The 25070-nt window shown below is 39.1% G+C and overlaps 2 protein-coding genes across 2 annotated transcripts in view; one reads left to right on the top strand and one right to left on the bottom strand.

Annotated features, from left to right (window-relative positions):
- Nucleotides 1-95: 95 nt before the first annotated feature.
- On the top strand, nucleotides 96-11488 carry SLC46A3 (solute carrier family 46, member 3). The gene is made up of 5 exons (XM_009882831.1): nucleotides 96-287; nucleotides 6348-7221; nucleotides 7638-7721; nucleotides 9147-9303; nucleotides 11232-11488. The coding sequence occupies exons 1-5, from the start codon at nucleotides 96-98 to the stop codon at nucleotides 11317-11319; spliced, it is 1395 nt and encodes a 464-aa protein (XP_009881133.1). The 3' UTR covers nucleotides 11320-11488.
- A 4683-nt stretch (nucleotides 11489-16171) lies between these two features.
- POMP (proteasome maturation protein) overlaps nucleotides 16172-25070 on the bottom strand; it is a 34565-nt gene continuing 25666 nt past the window's right edge. Inside the window, exons 2-6 of the mRNA XM_009882845.1 lie at nucleotides 23616-23713; nucleotides 22688-22748; nucleotides 20383-20484; nucleotides 18342-18435; nucleotides 16172-16685 (exon numbers count right to left, since the gene is read on the bottom strand). Coding sequence (XP_009881147.1) covers nucleotides 16618-16685; nucleotides 18342-18435; nucleotides 20383-20484; nucleotides 22688-22748; nucleotides 23616-23713 — 423 coding nt within the window. The 3' untranslated portion in view covers nucleotides 16172-16617. The remainder of the gene's footprint in view (nucleotides 16686-18341; nucleotides 18436-20382; nucleotides 20485-22687; nucleotides 22749-23615; nucleotides 23714-25070) is intronic.

Genomic DNA, 25070 nt, shown 5'->3' with positions numbered 1-25070 from the left:
AGGGTGGGGGCTGTCAGGCAGCCGTACCGGGCGTTTTCCCTTCACGCCGCGGGTAATCGCGTTGTGTTGTTCAGGACGGAAGGCCAGAGGCAGAAATGAGGAAGGTTTTGTGCGTGGAGCCCGTCATTTTCATCTACATGTTTGCCTCTTCCCTGACGAGCCCGCTGGCGCAGCAGTTCATCTACCGGCGGCTGTGGGAGGAGGAGTACAACTCCACTTTCCTCAGCGATGGCAACGCCACTTACTGCGAGCAGAATAAAAGCAGCCCCGCTTACATCAAGCAGAAGGTAAGAGGGGGAAGGAAAAAAAAAAAAACAAACAAACAAAAAAAAAACAAACCAAAAAACAAAGGCAATTGTAAATAAACTTGCAGCCAGGAGGTGCTGTCTCAGCGTAACCTCCTTTTATATAACCTTACTTAACCTTTTACATATAGGCAAGCGGTAGTTTTGTAATCTGCTGTCACTTTCCCGTCTTGTTGCTCTTGCGGTGCACTGTAGGTATCACAGAATCACAGAATGGTCAGGGTTGGAAGGGACCTCTGGAGATCATCCAGTCCAACCCCCCCGCCAGAGCAGGGTCACCTACAGCAGGTTGCACAAGACGGTGTCCAGGCGGGTTTTGAATGTCTCCAGAGTGAGAGACTCCACAACCTCCCTGGGCAGCCTGTGCCAGTGCTCCACTACCCTCAAAGTAAAGAAGTTCCTCCTCATGTTTAGGTGGAACTTCCTGTGTTCAAGTTTGTGTTTCGGTAGCTGTAGTGCTTTAAAGACAAATAATTCTCCCCAGGAAGACGCTGAGATAAATTCATATTTTAGTGGGGGTTGAAAATCATCTTTGAGAATTGGACCCAAATTGGCATTGGCCTGACATGACAGCAGGTACCACGGAAGTCTCCTCCTTCCAGCAAGAGCTGTGCATGTGTTTGTGAGCCATCAGTTGTCTCTGTGACTTCTAGTGTTCCTTGTAAGCACGTAAAGTTTAGCAAATGTCCTGCAATTTTCAGGAACAAGGTCTAGTTTAGAATACATTTATTTCAGAGGAATTACAAGAATGAAGAAGGGGGGTGGGGTGGGTTTAAGATAAAAATTTTTGTAATTTTAAAATGTAAAAAAATATTTAACTGATCTTTGCACAATCAAACATAGTTGATGATTTACCATTCATAGCAGTGCTTGTCTGCCTTGTTGAAATAGAAAGGTGTCAAGATGACAGTATCCCATGCTCAGTTACTATTTTAGCACTTTTTCATAGTTGAGCGTGCTGGATACCTAGTTGTTGGTTGGAATCTCTTCCATTGCACTTCCAGTGCAGTTTTAATGGTACACATAAGCACAGCACGCTATGGGATGCCAGCAAGTGAGATGATCATACTCCCATTTTCCTTTCCCTCTCCCCCACATTGTTCCCCGCCCATGTGTTGTATCTCCCAATTCCATGGTTACAGGTTATGGTTTGGATTTCATCAGGGCACTGATGAAATAGGCAGCTCATCTCTTTTTTTGAGTTTGTTGGGTTTTGCGTGTTGTTTTCTGAAGCAGTGCACTGCTCTAACACACTCTGGCCACGTGATTGCTGTATGTAACATGGGGATGGCAGAGGGAACACATTTGCAGAAGAGGTAAGACCGAGCCATCCTTGGCACCACCAGCTGGCAGCTTGGTTGGACCAAGTGGAACATGAAACCGCTGTAAAGTCAGAAAAGTAGATGGAATGGCCTGTAAATTACACAGAAAATGGAGTTATGGAAACAGTCAGCTGGCATTCCCCTATGCTGCTGACAGGGTAGCACATGAAGATTTTTGCTCACATCCCAGATTTCAATCTCTGATGTGCTGCGTATGCACAAGACTGAACACCTGAGCTCATCTGCTTCATTTGGGCATATATAAAAGACTTTTTTTTTTTTTCCAGTGGTACGTGCTTATGTTGAAGGCGATCAAATAAATAATTCAAGATTTTTAGCATGGGGTAGGTTCTTCCTCATGTGACAGAACTGGTCTTAGTAGAAAGGATGTGAAAGTAAAGAGGTCGTAGATGTGAAAGTAAAAATTGTAGCGTGTTTTCTGGACTGACCCATCAGCCGAGGAAGGTGATGTGTGCCACCGATTGGAATTGATTTGGAGATAATAACCAATTATTGTTTGTGTAATGCATGTATGTCACTCCCCAAAAGTGTTTTAGCTCTGTGTTTGGTGCTGGGGGGGCATTTTGTCATACGGTGTCATGTGTCAATGGAAGGAGCAACTGTAAGAAAACCATACGTGGTGCGTACCGTTGTAATCGCAGAGCCCATCAAGAAACCTACATTTCACAAACATTTCTGCACTTTGCGTTTGCTAGAAATCCCCCAAATTCAACCTGGATTTCAAATTGTGATCACCTGTGCTCAGGATATAAGACTTCATATTTCTTTTTGCAAAACACTGAAACAGTGCTTAATTTCAGCTGAAGTTTAGATGTGGTGGTGAATTCACACATTATAGGTTTTTTGGCACGAAGGATACAAAACGTAATTAACTTGATATTTGAGAACATGAATCCTTCAAGGCGGTAGTTGAATAATGGCTAATAGAACTTCTTTGTTTCCCTTTCCTGCCGAATTTCCATTCCCTCCATTCCAATGATTGCCAGCAGGGCATGAGCTTTTGAACAATCATGCTCTTGTGTAGTTGTCTGGCCTGCCTTTTGATACTGCACTTGTTACCATAGTATGAGGATGTAAAATGCTTGAAAAAAACATTAATTTCAGTGGAACATGGTCTCTGTGCTGAGTAATAGTCCTGTGTAGTCCTGCAGTTCCAAGCCCTTTGCTGAGGATATGTGAAGTAGCTGTTCTGGATTTTCCAAGACCATCCTAGCTGACTTATGTTTACAGATGCTGTAAATTCTGTTGTCAGGAGTGCTCCCAGCAGACCCTGTTTGGCATTAACTTTTAGAAGAACACCTCCCTTAATAGTTAATTTGGTATAAGTCCTTCTGTTCTGAGAATGGAGAAGCTTTTTACTAATTTCACTTATTTTGAAGCAAAATATAAAAGGAAACTGAAGACAAAAATCACTTGGAGCTTGCAAAAAAGTAGAATATAGTTCAAAATAGATAGTCTTTGAAGCATTTAGATTAATTATTTCTTACAATTTGAAGGAAATCGATAATTTTATAATAAAATTAATTCAATGATAATTTGAATACAAGCTGAAGCATTCCAATCACTACCTTGGATAATCCTTTTTTTTTTTAGCTCAGAAAGAACTATATTATTAGTCATTGAACTTTATTTATCATCCAGTTTATTTATTAACCAATCCATTCATTTTCCTTTGCTACTCACCAATATTTTTTGATTTTATGAGCCTGTCAGTTTATCACATCCTATACATTGTTCGGTCTCAGGCACTACACATCTCTATTAATTTAATCCTAACAGAAATGAATTGCTGCTTCATTTTGATTCTTTCAATTTTGAAATCTGTGATTTTAAGAACTATTTCTGTCCACCATGAGCATTTTTTTCAGAGTAGAGTGAATTTGCAGATTAAAAAACTGTATCTTCCTCTTCAAATTTATGTAGTTGCGTTGATTTTAAAAGAGTTACATTATTTTAAAGCAGCTGAGGGTTTGACCTGACATTTTCTGTATTCTTTCCCATTGACTTTATAAAAACATGAACTGGGCAGTTGAGTGCTTTACACTCTAAATGGAGTTTTTCTGTGCTTTTGTCTTGTAGTCTTCTCGTCAGTAGACAGTAAGTCATTTATGTCAGCAAGGCTATAGTAATTTGCAGTAGGTGGATGTGTAGCCACGTTCTTTGTGTTGCACACCTACATCCAAAACAATGAAACCCAAGCCTTTGTTGTTCTGTTCCTCCAGTTTAACACTTCATTACGGTTTGGCAATAATATTTGTATTTTATGGTTAACGCGGGTTGAGATGATACATAATAACATGTAGTTTTATTTCTAATGTATTAGCATTTCTTTGACGCTCGTGTCTTTGAACCATATGATCCTAGTAAAGAAGAAATGTCTGCAGCTACATAGAGTTCTCTTTGTCAGCAGGGGAGGAGTTAAAGATCAGAATATCATTTTCCATCTTGGTTTGTTCAGTCTTCACCCTTCCAGGGTGACTACAGTGCTGGCCAGTGGAGGGGACATCATGAATCCTAAGGTAGTCAGACACCAAAAGGGAAGAGAGTAAAGGACTTCAGAGTTCTGGGGATCTTGAGGGCTTTCCTTGAGGGAAATAAAACCTGGTATCTTGTAAACAAAAAGATTGAACTAGAAACTTGTGGTCTTTGCCTGTAAATACAAATAGCAATTTATAAAGCATTCAGCAGCTTTTAAAATTGCCCAAAGTACATTCCTGGAAATTCTAGGGGGTTTTTATCTTTTGGATGCTATTCAGTGGGGATTACATTAGCTACAGAGGAAACACCTGAAACGTGGAACTGAGCTTGAATACAGGCTTGGGAAGACTTACATGGCTGTACCTGCTACTGATTGAAGAGTGCAACCGCTGCCCGAGTCAGTGTGATAACTCAGAAAACTTGAAGAAAACTTTGAGAGTGACTTTACTCTCTGCATCTAAAAGTCTATCTTTTAGAGCATAAAGGGTTTGTGCGAATGAAGTTACTTCCTTTTCCCCTGCTGCTCTCTGTGTGATCAGGTGGTTGTCTTTGTAAGGGCTGCTGTGGCTGCTGTCTGTCTACTCTGCATTGATATATTAAAAGCAAGATCTGAATTAGCTTGCTGAGTGTCATTTAGCAGCTGGCTTCATAACAAGATAGTCTTTTTTTTAATTGACTTTTCTTTAGTTCTTTTTTCTACAGCCATTCATGTTCTGTTAACTGGTTGCTTTAGAGCTACATTTGGGTTTTATACTTCTTTTAAAAAGAACTCAGAAATTTTCCCTGTAATGGGTGTTTACAGTTTATTGTTATAATGTTAGCTGCTGTTCCTTATGTGAATACCTGCTATAGCGTATCTGTAGAGACATCACTGGTTTGGACAGTTTCTGAACCCAGAGGTTTCAGGGTTCTTTGAAAAATTAGTTAATTCATGTATCAGTAAGTTGGTATAATTTTTAATGCTGTATTTCACATTTTCATTATTGTTTTTATTGTTATTACTGTTATTAACATGGTACATTGGGATGTCACAGCAAATTCTGATCTGTTTACTTGCACAATGTGCTAGTCAGTGAATTGTTTCTTGTAGCCCTCTCAGTAGGATTATTTGGGAGGAAAAATGATGTCCTGTGAGTAGGGAGCATGGGGTGTGTTCCTCAATCAAAGACTGGTTTACTACTGAGTTCTGAGGGATTAAAATAAGCCCAGTGTCCTTTTGCCATACTCTGTACTGAAGGAGATACTTACAGTATAAGCACCAGCTCTTGTAAATGCATGTTCAAAAGAATTGATCTCTTGTCTCCCTTGAAACTTCTCTCTCAAGAGTACTAGTAAGACTGTATCTTAAGAAATAAGTTCTGGCTTAAAATGTAACAAGGGATGTTTGAGGAACATCGGAGTTAAAATTACAAAACCGGGAATCTTTGGATATGCAATTCCTTTGTATTAGAGATTACTGCATTCTTATAAGCATGCAGTAACGTACTGTATTTTGTTATAGCGTAATATATTATAATGTCATATAACTTGTCATGGTTTAACCCCAGCTGGCAACTAGGACCATGCAGCTGCTCATGCAGTTCTCCTCCTTCCCCCGAGAAGGGTAGGGAGAAGAGGGAGAAAAAGGGGGGAAAGGTAAAGGGAAATAAAACTTCGTGAGTTCAGGTAAAGACAGTTTAATAGAACAATACCAGAAAAGGAAAATAACAATAACAATAATAATAACACAAATCACTCTTACCAGCCAGTAAATCGGTATCTTTCCAATCAGCGATCATGAGTACCCGCTCCCCGACTAGCCCCATTTATATACCAAGCATGACATCTATGGTGTGACATATTCCATTGGCCATTCCATCATTCTGTCTGTGCTCCTTCTCAGCTTCTACGGGAAGCTGAAAAGAGTCCTTGAAAAAATATAAACATCACGTGGCAACAACTAAAAAAATATGCATTACTGACATTCTTTTCATACCAAATCTGAAACACAGCGACCACTAGAAAGAAAATTAACTCTGTTCCAGCTGAAGTCAGGACAAATCTTATAAAATGTTATTGTATATATTAGGTTTTATAATAATATAATTTATAATCTAGAAACATGTACTGTGGTATACATTTTATTGCATGCTAGTCATTATGTAAATGTAATATTGTGATAGATTTTTTTTTTTTACAATGTATTATAGTATTTACAGTTATTTTTGTTTTCTCTTTGCAGGAAGTTCAAGAAAAAGCTTCTGTTTTTAATATGCAGTTGGACTTAACTGGGGCAGTTCCCAGCCTTATAGTTGCCTTTGTCATTGTAGCTAATGGCGATCGCCAGGGACGCAAAAGGTCTTTAGTTTTACCATCAATGGGAGCTTTGATTGCTGATATTTGCCTCACTGCCATATCATATTTTTCCTTGTCACTCTCTATCCTATTTGCGGTTGCATTTATTACTGGACTGTTTGGGAGTATGGCAACTTTCCTTGGAGGAGGCTTTGCTTTTATAGCAGACATATGTCATGATGAGAAGCAGAAGACAACGCGAATAGCTGTGGTGGATTTGATTTTTGGAGTTGTATCTGGATTGGCAGGACTGTCATCTGGTTACTTTCTAAGAGGAATAGGCTTTACGTGGACATTTGTGACAGCATCTCTGCTTCATGTTGTTAATATTACCTATATTATATTTTTTCTGGAAGATACAGTAAATATATCTGAGTTCCAGCACCAGGCACCAGTATCTTGTAAAGAACTTCTGAGAGAGACATTTTCTGGAGTGTACATGCTTTTTAAAACTGCCCCTTATAAAAAGAGAATGTTAATCGTTGTGTTACTTTTTACATTTATGACTTATTTGTTTACTATGGTTGGTGGGACTTCGCTTTTTACACTGTATGAACTGGATGAGCCACTCTGCTGGAATGAAGTATACATTGGATATGGAGCAGCAGCGTTCACTTCTGTCTCTCTGACGAGTTTTTTAGGAGTTTACTTATTTTCTAAATGTCTCAAAGACATTTATATTGTCTTTATTGGGATATTTTCTTACATTGGAGGAATGGTCATGGCTGCCTTTGCCAAAACTACCCTGCTCATGTTTTTAGGTGAGTTCACAATCAGTTGTTCCACAGTCAACAATATATATGAAAATACTGCTATGTTATCTGTAGTGAGTGCAGTTGGTAGATATTGTACCTACTGCCTTGAAAGGGTCATTGAGAGGTAAAATATACAAGGTTGGGTCTGACTGATCTAGGATTTAATTAAAAGATTAAGAGTGTGGAGAGAGAATGGAATTGCTTGCCTTGGTTTTAGCATCATACAGATATGTTTGACTTATTGATTTCTCTGTGCTTGGATAATTGTGTCTCAGTGCACTCCCATTTTGATTTTTCTATTGCCTTTTACTATTTGTGGAACTAAGCATTCAAAAGTATATGACTAATTAATTTGCAATGTATTTGTAAACCCCTGGCTTTTTATTACTTCAGTGTCTCATGACTGATTCATTGCTTTACAGTAAGAGTGCCATCTTTGCTCTGCTTTATGCCTATTCCTGTTCTCCGATCCATGCTGTCAAAAGTGGTTCTCACTGGTGAACAGGGTGAGTAGAATTTGGTTTTGGACAGTACAATAATATGGTGCTATCATACCATAATGCAGCAAAATTGCCTTTAAACAAGCAGATATCTATTGGTATTTTAAGACTCCTTGTCTTTCACGTTCCATATATTATGACCCTATGTCATGATATTAATGGCTTTTGATTCTGAATTTAATATAAACAACATTGTGTTTAAAAACTACTGCAAGTTTCAGCCTTTCAGAGGAGATATTGCTCTAAAAACCATGGGGAACTTGAAGCAGAGGAGTGCTCAAGATTTGTACAGCTGTGATTTCACAAGTGCTTCTACATTCACAAGATTTTGACATGCAGAGAAAGATATATTTCTTATATATTATTATTTAGTCAATGAGACACTTAATAATTTAGAAAGGTAAGCAATAGATGGTCAACCTTCAAAGCACTTGAAAACCGTTAGACTTGGATCCTGAGCTGTGTACCCAGCTTCATGGGTGCCTGTGGCTGCTTAAACATGTCCCAAAAGTCCTTTCCATATAGAACACAGAAAAAAAGCCTGTCAGGCCTCAAAAATGTGGCTCTAGTATCCCATATTTTCCTTTTGGGGAGCATATACTTTCTAGATTTTGGTGAGCATATACTTTCTAGAAGCACTGTCCTGAGTTGTTTGGGTTTATTTTTTAAAATTCCTATCTTTATACGCTAAAACAAAGATCTCTTTGTACTTAACTATGCTAACATACAGCGCTGTTTTTGCAGTTTCTTGGCATTCTTCAGGGTTTTGGCTACTTGAGTAGCTTGATGCAGGAATCAGGTTGCCTCCTGTCATCCTTTTCTGCTTACTTATTGTGATTTTGCTTATGGTTCTCTGAATATGAATGCAGCTTGGGAAAATGTGTTCAACAAGACACTGATGGGGTAGACTGCCACCCCAACGGGGCAAAAAAAAGTTGCTTCTTTCCTTTCAAAAATGGTACTGAACAAGCAGTCTTTGTTGGATCAGAGCCTTTTCTGCATATAAGGGTGAAGACTAGAGAAGGAAGAAAAATGAAAGGGAAGAGTGAGAATCAAGAGGAGAATTGGAAGGGGTAAAGGATGGGGATGTGCTGAACGTGATTAGTGAGGATGAACAGTTTGAACTTCATGTGATAAGCAGATTCGAGAAAGTAGGTATGATGATACAATAGTAGCACAGAAAAATAGTTTCCATAAGCAAAATGTTGTGGATTTTTTTTTTTAATTTAAAACCGACATATTTTGTAGGAGTCCCCATGGAATACACTTATATAGAAAAGTCATATGATACTCTGGTGCTTATTGCTTGCATACTTGCTCAAATACTGTAGATAGATAGATATTTCAAAACAAGTTTAAAAACTTTAGTACTTTGAAGGAGTTCTGGGTTTATTTTGTTTTGTTTGTAATCCATCCATTTGTTTTTGGCAGGTGCTGTGTTTGCTTGTATTGCCTGTTTAGAAGTTGTGACCGGCACTATTTCACTTTCAGTTTTTAATATTCTCTATGCAACTACTGTTGCGTGGTTCTCAGGTTTTAGCTTCCTCTTATCAGCAGGCCTTTGTCTAATCCCCCTGGCTGTCCTGTGGTAAGTATGGATCAGGAGGGTGGTTCTGACTGCTTTTACTGGTAATTTCTGTTTTGACATGAGTTGAAGTGGAATGGTTTAGCAGTGTAGTTCTCAAACTTCAGTATTTTCTAGTGTGCTGGGCTTATTTCATATGTAGCCTTCCCTCCACCTTCCCCCCCAGTTCAAGAACTGGTTTTATCTAAGAACAAGCCTATGGAAGGTACAGGGGCTGCTAGGAGTGGGGCAGAGCTGAAACGAGGGGACATGGCAGTATCTTCCCTGGGGAGATTGTATAGGAGAGAGGGAGCCCAGGCTATGGGAGGGCTGTTTTCTCTCAGTGAGGCTTGTGACCAGGCTCTTAGAGGAGTGGCTCTGCAGCTGCCGGTAGCTGTAGTTTCCTGTTTATTCTCTCTTCGACACCCATCACCATTTTTTCCATCACCAGCCCAGCCTGGCCCTGATCCACCTACCTCCCCTCAGCTCCACGCTGTGAACCTGTCACCTATTTCACCCAAACTGAAATCTACCCTGAATGTAGTGGGATACACTGGACCCTTGACTGAATGTGTGTGCTTTCCCTCGGTTTCAGACCTTCACATGGTCTTTCTTACAGGAAAGTCTTTCACAAGGAACAAAAGTAACAGATTGCTTGAAAGGCGAGCTGAATTTTGCAGTCTGAGCTCTTCTAGATGCTAATGAGGGTTATAAACGTGACTAATCACCCAGTGAATTTAATGGAAAGCTATTTGTCCTGGTCCTTGGTTGTGGTTACCTTGTGAACCAGTGCCATTAAAATCTGTAAAAGATCTGCACTAACTTTAAGCCCCACATGAATAAATCTCTAGACATATTTTAAAAATATGCCTCTATAGCATTTGCATCTAATCATATCTAGTGACCATCTAGTAATACAAGTGAAAGGTCACTATTCATGAGTATTCACAAAAGTGAAGTTCACTTTACAGTATTTCCAATATAAATTATGTCTTTTTAGGATGCTGGAACATACGACAGAATGACAATATGACAATGACAGAAATGTCACTTTTCATTAGATAGATTTATATGCAGGGGGAAAAAAGCTGTTTTTCTTAACGAGAGTGGTACTCTCGCTGGAGACTTCTATCTTTTTTCCTAATGCTTAGACTTTACCTCAGTCCCCTTTTATCTCTACATCAGCTCCATTTTAAGTTTTAAATAGGCAGTGATAATGCTATAGATTTATAACATTTTGCATAATTTCAAGTCTTTGCATGCCTGACTACAGTGTTTTACACAGTCTATTCAGAGAAGCTGTACTAATGGTAACTTAAGTCTAAGGTCGTCACAGACCTGAGGGAATTGAAGCAGAGAGGTCTTGTGTGTGTGTACAGAATACTTTTCAGTAAAGTAATAAAAAATTGAGGAATTCAGTTGTATTAACAAAGGCCCAGTAAATACTTGTTTAATTAAATACCAGTTTTAGTTTATTTCAGTTCTGTATGGTAGAGAAGGTTTCTGTTAAGAAAGCACTCTCTTCAGTGCAAAAGGTGACAGATATTTGCCATCAATTGGTCCATCCTGCAATCAGGACTGTAGTCCATCATCACCATACATTTTTGAAAGTTGTTTTTCTTTTCCTTCTGTCATTAGTGTCTCAGATATCCCACCCTTTGAATAACCTTTCTCTCAAACCTTTCGAGAGTGTCATGCAATATTACTATTTGAGAGCAGAAAGGATAGTTGTTCCAGTCTGTGATAAAGCAGACTTATCAAAGACAGCAGTAATGATACTAACTTGTGTAATAAGGGCAAGTACCGCCATTGCTTTTGTTTACTAAGAAACGTCAACAGCTTTGTGCCACAGAAGGTGGCTGTAACAGAGCTATCCCATGTGTTTGTTGGCGCTGAATCAACGTGCTATACTTAAACTGTCTCACCTCATCTGTCTTATCTGTGTCTTACAGCTGGCTTCTGTGCACAAGCTGGAATGGGGAGGACTTGGCTCTGCTTGTACCTGAAGAAGTATCCAGCATAGAGAGCGTTGATAGTTGAACAAAGGATTCATCTACCTGTTTTCTAATCTGACATGCAGTGGCAGAGACCATTATGTCATACAGAGACCAGCGGTAACACAACAGTTGCAGATGCAATCTCAAAGTGGCCCTGCAGCAATAAGCACTAAATTGGTAGCGCTCTTTATCCAGTCCCTTAGCACTTGAATAAAGCTAGCTCTTATACTTAACTATGCAAATAGGCTGGCAATGGAGATATTAATGCTGCTTTCAGCATGAAGAAAAAAATGAGGTAGGATGATACTCTCTTTCCACTTATCCTTTCTCAAGTTTGAGAATGTCAGCTGTGGATTGTGATACAGCCTGTATCATGCGAAGTGGGGCGACAGAGATAATGCTTGTCAACTCGGAGGGTGCTGGCAATTCTGCTGAAGCCAGCGAAGCTCATGCCAGCTGAGGATGCAGTCCACTGTGTGCATCTTAAAAGGTCTGTCTTAATGGTGAAGCCCCCAAACCTATCTAAAATTACTAAACTAAAAGGTACTTTTGTTCAGAAAGCAACCAAACTGGAGGCAGTATTTGCACCTGCTGTGAGCAGAGTTACTGCTCTGCAGTTAGCAGTGTTTGTGCAAGTTTAATGTATGATGTGTAGACCTTGCCTGTGACTTAGTTCTTAAAATGGATTTTCACACAGAACTGTCATACTTAAAAAATTTCCAGCTTGCAGAGTGTGAAGTTAGGCCTATGCCTATGTTTTGCAGAGGCCATATTGCACATTTATTTTTATCATTTTCCATATATTAGGGACTGCATACAGACACCTCTTTTTTTTGTCCCGTAGATATTTCTTGTTTTCTAGTTAAGTTGGCTGTACTTAGCTTGAATGTTTCTTCTAGTGAAAGGCTGTAATAGCATTTCTTTTCAGTGGATCTTTTTTTAACAACCCTGAAATGAGGTGACCAAATCTGAATCATGCATCTAATCATTGTGCAATGAATGCAGCATAATTTGTGAGTACTTGAACAGCATTTCTCATTTTCAAAGCACTTTACAAATGCTATTAAGAACTTCGTTCCATAATAGATATTATCATCCCTGTTGCAGAGAGAGAGAAATTAACAGTACAAGTGACTTGCCCAGGGCCACAGTGCAAACAGGTGAGACTGCCAAACCTAAAAATCAGTTTCTGCATTGACTCTTCACCTTCTTCCTTGAGATCTTTAAGTAGAAATTGTCCAGAGTATTAGCTTCTGGAATGCACCGCACAGCAGAAGTGTAAATATAACACCGTGTCAAGGACCACTCCCGTGTGTGCTTTTCAGAGACAGTTGTACAGCTAATACTGTTCTGATCCCTGAAGGTACAGGTAGGTTGTATGGGATTCTCTTCCGCAAAAAAAGATTAGGTAGAGGAATTAAAATAACATAAAGTGGTTGACGTTCACAGAAGGAGAACTCTAGGAAAGCAATTACAATGTGGGAAGTGATTTCACATGCAGCCAGAATACGATAAAAATGAAGACAGACAGAGCATATGCTTTATAATCGATGATCTGCTTACAGCCATTAATATCCATCACAAGAACAGAGTAGTCCTCAGAGCTTCTCAGTGGTACTCCACCAAACAAACACATCATGATACCATTGTAGATCCTTTTTGTTTGAACGGCAGCATTGTTCCCAGTGATCACGACACGTAGCTTGGAAAGTTTGGAAGAGGGTTCAAATACACTATCCAGGAGACCGTCACTGGTGAAAGTAGTGCAGTTTATCCAGAAGAGAGGGAATGCATATTTACACAGCTAATAACTATAGCCAGCTCTTACACTCCTGTCCTGAACTACCAAGGCTGATGTTGGCAATTAAAGTTCATTAGCTTTTCCTAGCTAGTTTAGACACTGGCCAGTAAATAAAACTGTTTAACTCTCCTCCCTTGAGGTGGTCAAGTTGCTGCCAACTTGTTCAAGAAGCAAGCCGAGTTTTACAATAATCAGTGGGTCCAAAACATAATGACTACTTTTAGAGAGATTAACAAAACTGATGTAAAGGATTTCAGCACAAAGATTACATTGTCTTCCCTTGCTTCTTCATTATGCAGTTATGTAAGGCTTTATGAAATTAACTGTTTCACACAAAACTGCCTGGAAAAAGTAAAGCAAATTAAGAAGGGGTGCATGCCTTCACTGCCTTTTCAGTGGATACCTCTATTAGCACTCGGAAGGTAGCAACACTGAGAACTGGCTGTAAGTTTAGGTCAAAACACATGAAGGATATGAACTGTGTTTTATTCTGTGAAAGTGCCTAGCACGGTGCAAGTTGAAACCAGGTACTAATGTGCTTCAGACTATTAAATCAAAATCTTCCAAGTTTATAATAATTGCTCTATTTGTATATTTGCAAATTATTTTGACAGAAATTAATAATGAAGTTTATGTTTTTAAACTCTATGTTGTATTTGTATTCCTTGCTTTTTTTTTTTTTTCTACAAATGGCCAATGGGATGACTGGTGGAGAAATCATGTAAACAGAAGCAGCTATTTTTTGTGGTCATCACAAACAAACAGCAGTGTGGAGGATGTGCTTTTGCCTCTCTCCTGCACTTGGGGAAGAGGGAAGGATGCTGCCCAGAACATCAGCACCAAGAAGAGGTGGGGAATTGCAGCACAGGGACAGCACTGCTGCCTGCAAGAAGTCAGCGTGGGGGCTGGTGTTGCACCTGTCAGACCAGTGGATCTGCAGGCACCTTCCTCCCCTGGCCCAGGTTGAGTCCGATGCGAGACCACGGCTGGGTCTGCCCCAGCTCCAACATCAGCACGCCTTGCTTGGCACCCCTCTGCGGGTCGCTAGTTGCAGCACTGCTTAACAGAATGAGGCTTGTAGAAATAGGGAGAAGGGGCTGGGTCAGTCCCCAGCTCAGCACACTGCAACACTGCACAAGTGTAACCCTTCTTTTTTATCCCAGAAGCTCTTTGCCTCAGTCCTGTCTGACTCCTGTTACTTTATTAACAGCATAAATTCCTTGCACAGGCTTCTTACGCTTGCCTCTTACACTTACATTTGCTTTCGAGCCTGGCTAACCCCTAAAATTAGCTCCTTGCAGACATAATGAACAATGCAACTTCCTTGCTCTGAATATGGCTTGATCTCACCCAAGATTACAATAAAGTACACTAATCATTGAACAGAACCACCTTGAAATTATGTCCAGCCTCCTAATCTGTGTCCACTCTTCACTGCACTGAGAAATGCTACTAAATTACTTGTCTTAATGTAGTTTTGCTCAAATACATCTTTCAACCAACACCAGGAAAGGCCAACTAGCTAGATATACTGTGGCGGTACCAGTAAGGTACTATTAGGTACCAGTAACTGCGTACAATTACAGGATAGCGCCCTGTTTCCTGAACAGTGCTGCTAGGAAGGCAGACCTGAAAATCCTCCTAAAAATCCATGCCCGCACCCTAATTTGTCCCAGACTGGGCAAGGTAATCCCTCAGCCTTTCTGGCCTGAGCCTAGAGCAACACAAAGCCTACTGAACCCCAAGCTTGCTTTATAGCAGTTTACTTTTGCTTTATACAAAACTGCCAAGAAACTTGTAAATTCTAAAATAGCTGCCAATGCTGATATTTAATAAAGTGTCAGCTCACAGGACACGGACAGGTATGGAAAACAGTGAGTAGGTCTACGCTTGCATGTTGAATTTATTGGTCCTATGTTTAACCTCACTAAGGCAAAAAATACAAATGAAATAGCTTGTATTTCATAGCACAAGCCTCTAATCTCTGCAACTCTCAAGCTTCACTTCTTAAATGTAACAAGTTTAAATATAAAACAAAATAAAACTGCCAGTAGAGTGTCTCATACTGTGTCATGTCAATGTTTTTAATTTGCTGCAATGTTTTGCAATAGATGCACATAAAAGCACTGTAAAGTTGACAGGACAGAAGCTAGAGGCTTTCGCCACACGTGGGTAGGGAATTTGTGGCAGATTTAAGCCCACTGGAGATGCCTTGGATTGTGAAAAGAGGTTTATAGCAACATTTCTGCTAAAATTATCTACAAAAGAACACTGAGTGCACTTAGCAGTTTAACCAAGTCATTAAAACCTGCTGAATAAAGACATTCCTGTCTTCGAAATACTGTTTCAAGCTCCCCACATATGACAAAAGATGACATCTTTTGAACCCCACACTTATTAGCTGCCACATCATATTAGCTGCCTTGCAGGATTTATATATGACACATACACATGTAAGAAATCAGAAAACAGTTGTTACAACCTTGAAATTAATAACATGCCCCCAACTTAAGCACACAGAAAATCCTACAGTGGCCTGCTCCTTAAAAAGGCTTATTTAAGTGTAGATCTCTTATTCTCCCTTAGTTAACATCTGATTTTGGTAAACCCACAAAGAATTATTTCTGTTTGTCATCTAGTACCACTGTCTCTTCATTGTCTCACTGCAGCAGCTTTATTAGGTACTGTTGTAATTAGGCACTGCACTTTTCTTAATCTCTGAATACTAAAATACCTAGATCTAGGAGTGCTCTTTTGGATTATGTTCTCAAATGGATTTTAAAACACCTCTTTAAACTCCAAGTGGTGCTTGCTTCTACTTTCAGAGACCAGAATATCCTCAGGGACAAAGATGAAAAAATCCAGACCTTTAACTCCCTTCTTACAGCGTTACTTCCAATCCTACACAAAAGCTTAATCGCTCACTCATACACAACTGTTGATGGGGGAAGGATAAAATATACACAGCAGGATTCCACTGGCAGTGCAGAAGTTAAAGATCTTTAAAAATATTACAAGAAAAAGAAACAACACTGTTTCTGTTGTGGATAAGAGTCTTCATTTATGATGAAATATATTTTGGAACGCAACAGCATTTATAGCAAACTTTTATTCAATAGTTTAAAAAGTGTATGGAAATTTTCATGAACAGAGTTACTCAATGGAAAAGACCTTCTTTTCCCCCTTAAAAAGTTCTTCTGCAAGAACATCTATTAAATGCATTTACCTACAGTAATCAGTTTTAAAATGCATGAGTATTTTTGGATTTCTTGTATACATATATAGTATTTCCATAGTTAAGAAGCTATTATCCTGAGCAGTGTATGAAGAGACATTATTTAAACTACCTAGTTACAGGACATTTATATAATTGACAACAAGCACAGAACAACTTATAGACTTTAAACATTTAATGTGCCTTTTCATCAAGGAAGGCAAATGATAACTGTAGGACTGCTTAACACAGTGTCAATTTAGTATCGTGTATTTGAATCTGCAGTATAAAGACACGCACAAAACATTTTTGTGAAGTACATTTTGTTACAATAAACCAAGCTTGTATTCCATCATCATGTGTGGCTCTCCCATAACCTCACTCTGTGAAGGATCTGGAAAAACAATCAAAAAAAGGTCAACAGCATGAGGCTTTTACCAAGCTACAAAGCCCAACAGTAGCTGTGAACATGATCTTCTCCCCACCCACCCCCCGCCTCATTCTAATGCTTAGTGCAACAGTTACTTGGCTGATTTTTGATAGTGTTGCACAATGCAGGTCTGTAACTCATAAGTCTCCATCAAAATCAATTATCAGATAACAAATACATCTATGGTTTCACACACACACTCCTGAAGTAAAAACAACCAGTTCTACATAAGCATGGTCTCCTACAGCCTGAATCTCAAGGCTGATTGAGTTTTGTGTTTAAGAGAACAAGTCTGACTGAAGCTTTTTCCCATAGGTGCCCCACAGGTTTCCATTGCCACTTCTCTGTACAACAGGAGCTAACTCTCCAGCCCTTCTGTTAGTTGGGACACGCTCATGGTTTCTCTTCTCCACCTAACCACCTAGTTTCACAGGAATTCTATGCCCTTAAATATCTCTGAGATTTCTTCCATTCTATAAAGTACAGTTGACATTAGCCACTGTACTCCAAGCTTATCAAGGAACGTGCAGAGAGCACGGGAAGTACCAACACTGACAGTATGAACTTCATTTCCATAAAACAAAACAAAAACTAAGAAAAACCAAGGCCAGAAAAAAATTGTGACTGCACTTTGGAAGAAATACACCCTTCTTCATGGGTGTATCGGAGTGTTTTCCTTCTATAAATAAGGCATATTAATGCCTTTGATTCCTCCAGAGACCCCAAAATTATCTAATCCAGCCCCAGCAATTAGCTAGAACCTTATCAAAACACTTTTAACCCACTCACTCTTTAGCACTGTACAAATACGCAACAGTTTGTTCTGAGCAATGGTAAATAATCAAATCCCTACAAATTATGTTTGACATTGCTCTACCCCCTGAACCACAGTAAGCTAAGATTCCTTCCCTTGCTCCCTGTAAATCCATATCAGAAAATAGTGCCAGATTTACCTCATGCCTCTAGATTCCCCACCTACCCCTCCATTATTTCCAGTTCCCCATCTCCTCTTTCCATTCTCCAATCTCACCTCAAAATACCCTCTGCCTCCTTGCACGTCCCTAAGCACCAGCTTGAAAGAAATAATTATTTTATACTATTTTTCCAGGTTTACTCTATGCCACACTTACTAACCATTGGTCAGTAGCCCACCACACGAACGCAAACTGTTGAGTTAAATTGAGTGAGCCTTCCTTCCCCCTGCCACGTCTCTGGTTTGTTAGTTCACTATCTCTCCTATTGTCTTTCTTTCTTTTTAATTATAGAACTTATAAAAAGTTTGTGTCTTTGTAACCTCCACCTGTCAAAATCTGCACAAGTAATCCAAAAGGTCCTGGGGAAACAGGCATACAACATAAGTGCATAATCTTCTATTCCTTTAGAAACCCAACCTACAAGCAAAATAATGGCTTACTCAATATTTCAGACTAATTTCCACACAACTGGCAGCTGAACCACATTTATTTTTCCTTCCCCCAGTGCTTCTTTGCCTTTAGGAATTCAATTCTTTCTTTGTATTTTGTGCATTTAATTCTCTTATTCCGCAGAGGCAAAGAACTTCACAGTTCCCAAATTTTACCTTTAAATGTTTTCACAACACTCAAAACAGAATGTATTTACCATTAAGGATATCCTCAAAACCGATGCATTCATCATTTCCCCTCAGAGTATCCAGTGCTATGTTTGAGCTGTGAAGAAATGGGAGACGCTGGACCTGTAAAAAGACAACAGGACTTCCAAGTTTCTGCAAGTCTGATATTGAGTAGTTTTGTATTTGGATTTCACAGTCAGAAGTGACTGAGAAAAGCAACAAGCAGAGTCACTTCTTCCGTCAAAAACAATGATGAAATAAGAGAACTTCTGGCAGATAGCAAAACCTACCTAACACCACCATCTTCTATTGTTTATCTCTGTTTTAAAAGAACCGCCTTTCACTAGATTTGTAGCTTTCACTACAGTGCAGCTACTACAGCAATTAAGACTAGTTAAAAAAAAAAAGGGGGTTTTTTTTTTCTCCTCTGTCATCACATAAAGCTGTGGAGGCTCACTGCAACAAACACATCGACACCCTGAGGTAGTATGGGGTGATTGACATATACTGCAGTGTTTTGAAACCACATTCTAAGTTTCCTACATCTGACACAAATCAGGACTGTAAGTGAAAGAGCTATATTGATTTTCACATTTAAACATAATCCTCCTTGCAATAAGTCTAAATCATAATTATTTCTCTGATTCCCACCAATTCTTAAGCTTCAAGTCCACCACCAGGTACTTTCAACACTCTTCTGTACCCTTCACCCACAATATTACAAAAAAAAATCTCAAGTTCACACAGAGCATTCAGATCTTAAGTATTCCAAGAATGGCATATCTGTACTTCCAATTGCATTCACTACGAGTAGCGATACTTCAGTTTAGCTGAAATTGAAATTTCTACAATTCTATAAAATTGAAAATTCTACAAATTTTACAACCACAAAATTATCACATAGCTATCTCTTTACACAAAAAACATGTCAAAGATTTCCATAATCACTACTGGTGTAATTGTGTACCAGTACATACACTATTCCAGTAAATATTTTACAAAAGTGAAATTAAACCACAAGAGAACCTGTCCATCTAACATGAAGCTGGGAGTGAAAAATTGTCTTACCACTGTATTTTCCCAGGACCCCCCCAGAAATACCCAGGGAGACACACTAGCAGGATATCCTAACTTGCCCCGTTTTCTGCAATATGCTAACAGCAGTTAGGAAAAAGACTTCCCATCACAAAACAGCACAGCTGAGATCAAGAGACGTTTTCATACATCCTGTCTGACTTCCATATCTTCAGGATCATTAATTTCTGCCAAATTTAATGCAGCTCACTGTGGTTCAGTAGCACCTGATTCACTGGAAGGGAATATAAAATTGCTGCAATTCACTTGGAAAAACAACTCTTAATAGCTTGACAACCTTCAACAAGCCAAAAAAAAAAAAGTTTACTAGGACCAATGAGTTTTCCATGCTTCCTAAGGGACAAAGTCAAACAAACCCCCTCCAGTTACTCTCCATCCTCAGAGATACGAAGGAAAAGCAAGAGATGCAGACACAGCTTCCCAATTAAGAGTTAAAACCTTTGAACTTAGCTCTATGTAGACCTCCCCTGCCTGATCTTACAAGGATGCAGAACAATAATAATAAGCATATAGCAAATTCTCTGCTTCAGGTTTCACGTTACATCTTTATATGCTCCCAAATCACTACCTGCCTCAGACCCCTAAGTCTTTGCCCTACAGATGCAGAGATTCCTTCCCATGAAGGTCATCCGTTCTACAGAGGAGCATATTAATTTTAGGAATTAATACTCAATTCCTCCTGCTTTTCTCTGAAGGCTTACAGGAAGCTAGTCCACAGAAAGCCTAGAGCAGTTATCACCTAACCAAGTAACTAATAAAAGAAGAGCAGCTGAAAGCCATAAACATACTGACTGTTCTGGAAACTATTAATTGCAGTGTTTGGTTGGTTGGTTTTAATAAAAGCAGTCCTGTGAAAGAACTTCTTTTGGAAACATAAGGTATTTCAACATAGGAAGAGGTCTCTCTGAAAGCATGATTCGAGATAAACATTTTTTCAAGCAGTTTAAGTTATACCAGTTGGTTAAAAATGCCTACCTGTTTCACCGCTCTGAATTCCATCTGCAGCTTTAAAGGTGCATAGAGCCCTTGAATATTTCTCAGTGTGGCAAAGTTTGTTTTATCTTGATTTAACTGGAACTGTAACAACATTGATTTTTATTTTAGAAAAAGTTACTTTCAAGTATAGTCATAGAAACGATTTGTGACATCCTACTGTAATTAACATGCTTAGTAAACTTATATGTAAAAATTCAGTGATTTCATCATGTGTCTCAAATGTACATGAAAGAGCGATGCAGTAGTATTTGTTTTATGAAACAAATTGCTTTTTGCTAGATTTTATTACAAATCAACAGTAGCAATTTTATTTTGTTATTTTTGACAATCAGGACATGTAACACCACCAAGTGGTGTAGTTTTGCACTACTTTACGTTACTACAATATTGTCAACATGAATCAGAAGCTAAGTCTGGTTTAACGTAAGAACACAAACTTAAAAGCTACAATTGATGTTATTGTTAACCATCAAAAATTCTACTTGAAAACACTCGAAATATTTATTTTCTGATCAAGTAGGAAGACAGAGCACCACATATACTGTGTATGACTCTGAAAAGCAAAAGAAAGCCCATAATTTTACCAACGGCTGCAAAATTGATCAGGAAGATAAAGAAAAATCTATTTAGTAGAATGTTCTTCTAATGAGAAAGTGCTGGCTCACAAATACTGAGGTACACAGAAGTAACCTATGCTTAATGTTAAACTTGAGCTCGAGTAATCCAGTCTCAAATTTGGCTTTTATAGTACCAACTACATGCCTGTAATGTTGACACAATACAACATTGTAAAGTAAAAAAAAAAAAAACAACCACCAAAAAACCACAAGTCGTTTACTTTAAAACCTGTACTCAATCACCACGACAAAAGCTACTAGTACCAGAATATCATCCCATTTATGCGAAGGGACCTCAAAGACCAACGGGAAATTACAACTCAAAGGCATAACATGCGTTTTCTCATAACAACCTACACTGAATGCTCACAGGAAAAGTTAGCAGAAAGTATTATTTATATGCTTCATCCCAAACTTACAATTCTGGTCATGTTATTTTTCCAGTTCTTTTATTTTAAGAGGTAGGGGTCCTTATCTGGGTAGCAGAAAGATTTGGTTTCTACTAGTGCTACCTGAACGGCAGTAACTAGTGCTACCGTTTATGGCAGTAAAAACATCCACAACTATCTCAGGCTAAAGTAAGTCTTTTCCCATTCAAATGTACAGGAAACTAACCCAATGATATGTGGGAAAAACAATTTATAAGTTTCACATATTTGTTAGGGAATCACACTGTCCATTTTAATTATTTCTGTGCTTTTTTTTTTCTCTCCAGCATGCGATCTTGTAATAATGCAGGTTTTATACAGCAAGAATAGAGTTAAAAACTGTTATAGCAGTCAGTTGCAAAAAAAAAAAAATTGACAAATAGCACTGAAACATTTATAGTATTTATAAATAAGCTCATGACGTTGGTGTCACATTAACATCATCCTTTTAACTCAAGACAGCACTAGCTCAAGACTAGCACTGGTTAGAATTAGAACATATTAGATATTACATTCAGACCTCATCATGCTGATTAGAATAGCAATTTGGAACATACTACCTGAATACTGCCTTTGCTTCAGGACATTTTATTACATCAAATCTTCTGTGCTAACAAAACAGGCACCAGAAACAAGATTCAGTTCACTCAGCTATTTAGCCAAGTCTGTCAGTCTAGTGTCCCTTTATCTTCAACCTATGGTCCACAGACCACTCTTTAAGTGGTCCATGAGTGATGACCAAGCTGGAGCAGATTGCATACACTTACGACAAACCCTATGTGTAAAATTTCTAGATGGGATCAAGTAATTTAGTGAAAAATATTTATGTGTTCACAGACTGAAAGTCTGAAAATGAAGATATAAAGTAAACCAATAGACAAAAGGGAGGATCAGCCTTCCTGAAGTGACAGGCGTGCTCCCCACCTAACTATAGAGGCTGCATACACAACCAGCTTAACTTTTAGACAACTAAACCTTACTAAGGAAATGCCTACTTGGAAGACTGCTTACATACTTGAAGTGGAGAGAGTCGTAAGTGGGAGGTTAATATTAAATAAGTTTGCCAACAGTGTTATTTGTACAAACAAAATGTTACTGTTTTTGAACATCTTTATTCTGTTAAAGGCAAGACCCTGCTTGCTGCTGTTACCGCACAAAGCAGTCCAGCTAAGCACATTGTTAATTTATACTTCACGATTTGCTAAGAGTGAAGATGACTACATTTGATGTTACACTTACATTTTTTTCTGATAACTCCAATGGGTGACTGGGCATCAATTCATTTTTCACACTTGTAAAGCTATAAATACAAGTAAAAAAATGGAACTTCAAATCAAGCAGGACATCATTTTTTAGGTTGCATTCCAAAAATCTCAGATACAAACATCAACCCAGAGACACACAATTAGCACAGTCTGAGCTACAGAAAAAGCTTAACAGTGAAGCAGCAAATAAGACCTCGAACTACAGCACTACTAGAAGAAAAAGAATTTAAATTTCAGGTATCCTTTTTTCTTTATGTTTGACAAAATAGAATGACAGTTTTTCTTCCTTAATCCCCTTCAGAAATAGAGAAAGATACTAATAAATTAAAATGTCATAGATTTAATTATGGCCAAGCTACATGGTATCTGCTTTTACGTCTCCAAGCTTTTGGAACTGAATATTGTGCAGGCCTTCCCCCCCAAGTTGTACTACCCACATTTTAAACTCCACAAACTCATTTTAGATTCATTACCCAGACATGTACATAGTTTTGCAATCACATAAAATGGCAAAACCCGAACCCACTATTTTCGCTATATTAACTTTGCTTTTTTTACTAATGCTGTAATTAACCATTTCTCACAGTGCTATGGCACACTCAAATATTTAACATACATAGCATATATTTCATAATTATTAATACTTTGCCATCTCTTATCTAAAGAGCAGTATCACACAGGTAAAATTCCATTAATGTTATTTACTTCTTGAAGTGATGTTTCACAGAAACTTCACGTTTGAAAGACAATCTGACTAAATATGTACACTTTAGGCTACAGCTTTTGCGATACACCTTCCAAGAAGCTCCTTTAAAAAACCAACATTTAACACATACTTCCTTCCTATATCTTAAGTTCAACATTGGCTAGGGCACAATTCAACAAGAAAAAGCAAAGCATACCCTCTACGCAGAAGATCATGACCTTCAAATGGTCCTGAAGCTGAAAATTCAGTAATTGGGATACTATCCTTCAACAGAGAAGAAGCGCCTCTGGAATTCTGGAACAAAAAAAGTGAGGATTACTTTAAAAGAACAAGACCCCTTTCATATGGGCCATTAGGTCAGGCAAATGAAACAAAGTGCTCAAAGACTCTTTAAACTCCTGGACCTAGGCTTTACAGTCTCTTAAAAAAAAAAAAAAAACAACCCCAACCCAAACCAAAAACAAATACCAAACCACAAACCCCACACTAAATTAGAATTCTTTCAGAGAATCTGATAACAGTATAGGTAATGATAACACATTTTTTTGATCTGACTGCAACAGTTAAGCTCACAATTACCCTTGTTCATTCCCACCCTGGGCTGCAGGGATGGAAAGGAACAAGGCAGATCATGCTCAGCAGACAAGAAGGAAAGGAACATGTCTAAGCATTCCTTCATTTACTTCAATACAGACACAATCAAGTAAGATCAAATTGATTTTATCCATGGTTTAAGGCTGCCATAAAGAGGACAAGGTGTATTCAAGTGGTCTGGTATGCCAGTCAACTGAAAGAGCAAAGAAAAAACAGTAACTTGTAACAGAAGACCATAAAAACACAACTCCACAGGCTTACTAAGTAAAGCCATCTTAACCCAGACCACTAATTTCACGCTAATCTGCCCAACTTTATTGAAGCGATTCTAGGATTGTTCATACAAATTGCTCCACCAATAGGCCAATGTATAATAAACTCTGGAAGGTGACAGCGATGAGCTGTTCGGTGCAGGAGTTTCTTCCAGCAGCACTGTTGGATCCAACATAAAGTTCTTGCTTACAGTTATGCTCTTTTGTACTAATGAGTTAACTGTAAATAACCTAACAGCTATTAAAAAACTCTAAAATACATGTTATTACATGCATATAATGCATCGACCACTCAACACTGACCAAACCTTTCTGGGATTGCTGCAAGTGAAAGCATTAAAGAGATACATCACCTGGAAGATGTGACAAGAGAGAAGATCAAAGTGAAAGTCAAACGTAAGGAGAAAAGCACGAAATACTCCCCTAAAGTAACGCCCAGAAGTCACGCCAGTGCCCGGTCTGTCTCAGCCGGTCACACCACTGCTACACCCCCCGGAGGACGGAGGCACAACCTTCCTCCGCGGAAGCCGCGGCGCACAAAGGCCCCCGGCGGCGGGAGGCTGGGGATGACCGGGGCTCTCGGCCTCCCCGTCCTTCCCCCCGCTCCCGCGAGAAGGGCTTCAACCGCAGCCGCGCACCCACCGCGCCTGCCCGGCCCCGAGCACCCGTGAGGATGCCCAGCGGAGACAGACCCCCGCGGAGAGGAGAGGGAGGGGGACGGACGGACAGACAGACGACGAGGGACGCCTCTCCCCCGGTGGGGGCCCCCCCCCGGGCAGCACGAG

Source organism: Charadrius vociferus, unplaced genomic scaffold (genome assembly GCF_000708025.1).
Source record: "Charadrius vociferus isolate BGI_N301 unplaced genomic scaffold, ASM70802v2 scaffold93, whole genome shotgun sequence".
In the NCBI taxonomy this organism is placed as follows: domain Eukaryota; kingdom Metazoa; phylum Chordata; class Aves; order Charadriiformes; family Charadriidae; genus Charadrius; species Charadrius vociferus.
Note: the sequence above shows the minus strand (reverse complement) of the source record. Positions and strands in the feature narration are given on the sequence as shown.

Coding starts and splice junctions, on each gene's coding strand:
- SLC46A3 (XM_009882831.1), top strand. CDS start 96: ATGAGGAAGGTTTTGTGCGTGGAGCCCGTCATTTTCATCTACATGTTT. Junction 288..6,347: donor CCGCTTACATCAAGCAGAAG/GTAAGAGGGGGA, acceptor TTCTCTTTGCAG/GAAGTTCAAGAAAAAGCTTC. Junction 7,222..7,637: donor TACCCTGCTCATGTTTTTAG/GTGAGTTCACAA, acceptor ATTGCTTTACAG/TAAGAGTGCCATCTTTGCTC.